Source organism: Limulus polyphemus, unplaced genomic scaffold, assembly GCF_000517525.1.
Source record: "Limulus polyphemus unplaced genomic scaffold, Limulus_polyphemus-2.1.2 Scaffold3347, whole genome shotgun sequence".
NCBI classification, from domain to species: domain Eukaryota; kingdom Metazoa; phylum Arthropoda; class Merostomata; order Xiphosura; family Limulidae; genus Limulus; species Limulus polyphemus.
Genome location: NW_013668957.1, coordinates 69,010 through 71,863, shown reverse-complemented (window position 1 = coordinate 71,863; position 2,854 = coordinate 69,010). Strand labels below are relative to the sequence as shown.

Genomic DNA, 2,854 nt, shown 5'->3' with positions numbered 1-2,854 from the left:
TTCCCTTCTTGTCAAGTGGAACACGAGATACCCTTGCCACTTACCAGTTCCTAGCCACTGGGGTGATGGGCTTTAGAGAGTTTCTTATTGGTTGGTCTTTGTACAATATGATAAAAAGTATGGTGTCATTATAGTGTTTGGATGGCAATGTTCTTATTCTGCCCATTTCTGCAACACTTGGGGCTCATTTGACGGTCAATATTTATATTCTGGGCAAACAATATACCATGGTTGAGATGTGTTCTCCCACAGGTGTTCCTTATGGAGCCCCTGTCATTGGGTGTAACACTCCTTGGGCTTTCTGTTTGGATATTTTTTGAAGGGAACTTATCTTAGTTTAAATTTGCATCCACCCCTTCACCAATTGAACATGGGATTTAGTTATTTTGTGTGAAGAGGTAAGGTATTGTCTCAGAATTTAATATATTCCTAACCTGAAAATGTATTTTCAATAGATACTTCCTCACACATTCCCACTCAACCATTTCTGGTGCAATTTCTTCTTGCATCTTCTGAGAATGAAGTTATTGAGAGTGCAAGTGCATAAAGGGAGTTACTGCACATAGAGGTTGTGTCTCCCTCCTATTGGTGGAGAGCTATTGTTGCATGTTGATGTCATCTTCCACCAGTGCAGATCAAGCTAAACACACGAATCTTAGGTGGGAGTTAGCTCCAGGCTAGTGGCATGCACATCTTTTAGGTAGATACACCAGTGAGATATCTATTCTGTGTGTAGAGGTAAGTATCTATTGGAAATACATTTTCAGATTAGTAAAATGTTAACTTTTATATTTTACCCTTATGATATATTTAAGCAATTAAATATGCATATCAAATTTCACATTTAATGTGTTTTAAGAAGTTTTTCTACCATATACCACCTTTTGCACATATATATATATTTGGATTACTGAAATGAGCTTAGGAAGCTACTTTCCTTATATACCATAATTATGCTCTAAAGCCTGCAAGGAGAATGAAACTGTTTCATTGAAGTTTGTATTTATTACTACATATAGACTTAAGCAAAACAATATTAAACAAAACTTATCATTTTGAATTAAATTACCTGGAATTGATTTCTGATTGGTAGTTATTATTATAAAATGTTTTTCAACTCTTTGTTCTTATGCTTTACATAAGACAAACACACATAATATGTCTTTAGCATCTATTTTGAAAGTACTAAATAAACATATTTTAAAATATATTTGAATATGTGTGTGTCAAATTACAAAAATTATTTATAATTAAAAATGTTTCTTTAGGTCACCATCACAGTTAAAAAGAGTCAGAATACTGACTATATTGCTTTAAAAGATATCAAAGGTAAGAAGTTTAAATTGTGTTGTTTGGCATCTGTTAAAAAAAATTAAGATTATTATTATTTGTCTAATTTGGATAGTAATAACAGTTGACATTCATTCTTGTTCTGGTATTAAAGGATTTAGTAACTTACCACTTGTTCAATTAAATTAATCATTCATCTTTGTATAAATGTAATGGTAGATTTGGAAAAGGTTGGTAGCCTAATAGCTCAATGCACATATATACTGTTAAGATTATCATGCCTCTTTGATAGGTTTTATGACTAAATACCCAGAAATTCTTTCATGACAGTTAATTTGAGGATAATAAATTACTGAAACCAATGTCACAAATGTTAACCAAACCTTATTTTCATTTCATGTTACATTTTTGGTAGAAATCTTTGCACAAATAGATATGTAACAAAACAAATCGACTACAATTTACTCTAATAAAAATTTGAGATTATTTTAGTCAACCTTTTTGGAAAGAAACAGGGGATGTTCAACAAATGAAATAAAAAGAAAAAATCTAAGTTTAAGCACTCAATTGACCCTTGTAAATGTTTAGTTTCTGTTTAAAGTATATTTACTAATTTTTTGTGCTAGGTAAAACATACTTGTTTGATAATATAATTTATTAGTTATCAGCAGATTAGTAATTTTAAATGATAGTGTTCTGTCAGTTGCTTCTCATAATATTAATGTTTTTGCATCATTATATTTATTATCCTATATGACCACAAGTTTTAGTTATCTAATTACTAATTTTTCATTATTATTTTTATTAGGCTGGTTATTAGGCTGAATATTCTAGATAACTATGTCACGTGTGTATTTTGAGCCCATTTTAGCATAAAAGTATAGCCTATATACGTTTGTTGCTTCTTTACAGGATGTGGCCTGTTTATAAAGGTAACCTTCCCTCTGACTTATCCTCTGATTTTAAACTTGATTAATAAAAAACAAACCTCTTTATTTGAAGTAGCCTCTAAATCAGAAAACAACAAATATGTTTTTCAATTTTGGTTCACATTTCTTGGAATTTATTTTATTTTTTTCTCCTTGCTTGCTCTTAGGGTATATACTGTTTTCATTTTCTACTAGCTCTCTTCTAATGCACCAAATGTCTTGTCTCCTTTATGTTTGTGACTTTTGGCCTGTTTTGAGTCTTTCTTCCTTTCCTGATTCCCTCTCATTGGTACACATTTGGCCAGCTTGGGAATTGGATCTCTTGCCTTCTATTTCCTGTTCTGGTCTTCCACTTTCATGTTTTCATCTTTTTCTCTCTCACTCTAACTCCCTGTATTCCCTTTTTTAGTTCTGCCTTTTGTCTGAAGCACTTGTTTATGCTTCAGATGCACTTATGTAGATGTTCATTTCCTTCTCTGTTTGGCCTGTTCCATTTCTTTTGCTCTATCCCTCCTTACTTTGTTTCCCTGTTGTTAGGACTTGTTGTGTCAGTTACATTACTCTTTATTGTACTCCTTTCTTCTTGGTTTCTGTAGTGTTTTTATATGGCTTCTGTCCTTATATTATGTAGGTTG

At 31.9% G+C, this 2,854-nt stretch overlaps 1 protein-coding gene across 1 annotated transcript in view; it reads left to right on the top strand.

Moving 5' to 3' along the window:
• Nucleotides 1-2,854, top strand: part of LOC111088218 — a gene marked incomplete at its 5' end in the record, with an annotated part of 76,923 nt that overhangs the window by 65,670 nt on the left and 8,399 nt on the right. The window contains one exon of the mRNA XM_022397628.1: nucleotides 1,269-1,329. Coding sequence (XP_022253336.1) covers nucleotides 1,269-1,329 — 61 coding nt within the window. The remainder of the gene's footprint in view (nucleotides 1-1,268; nucleotides 1,330-2,854) is intronic.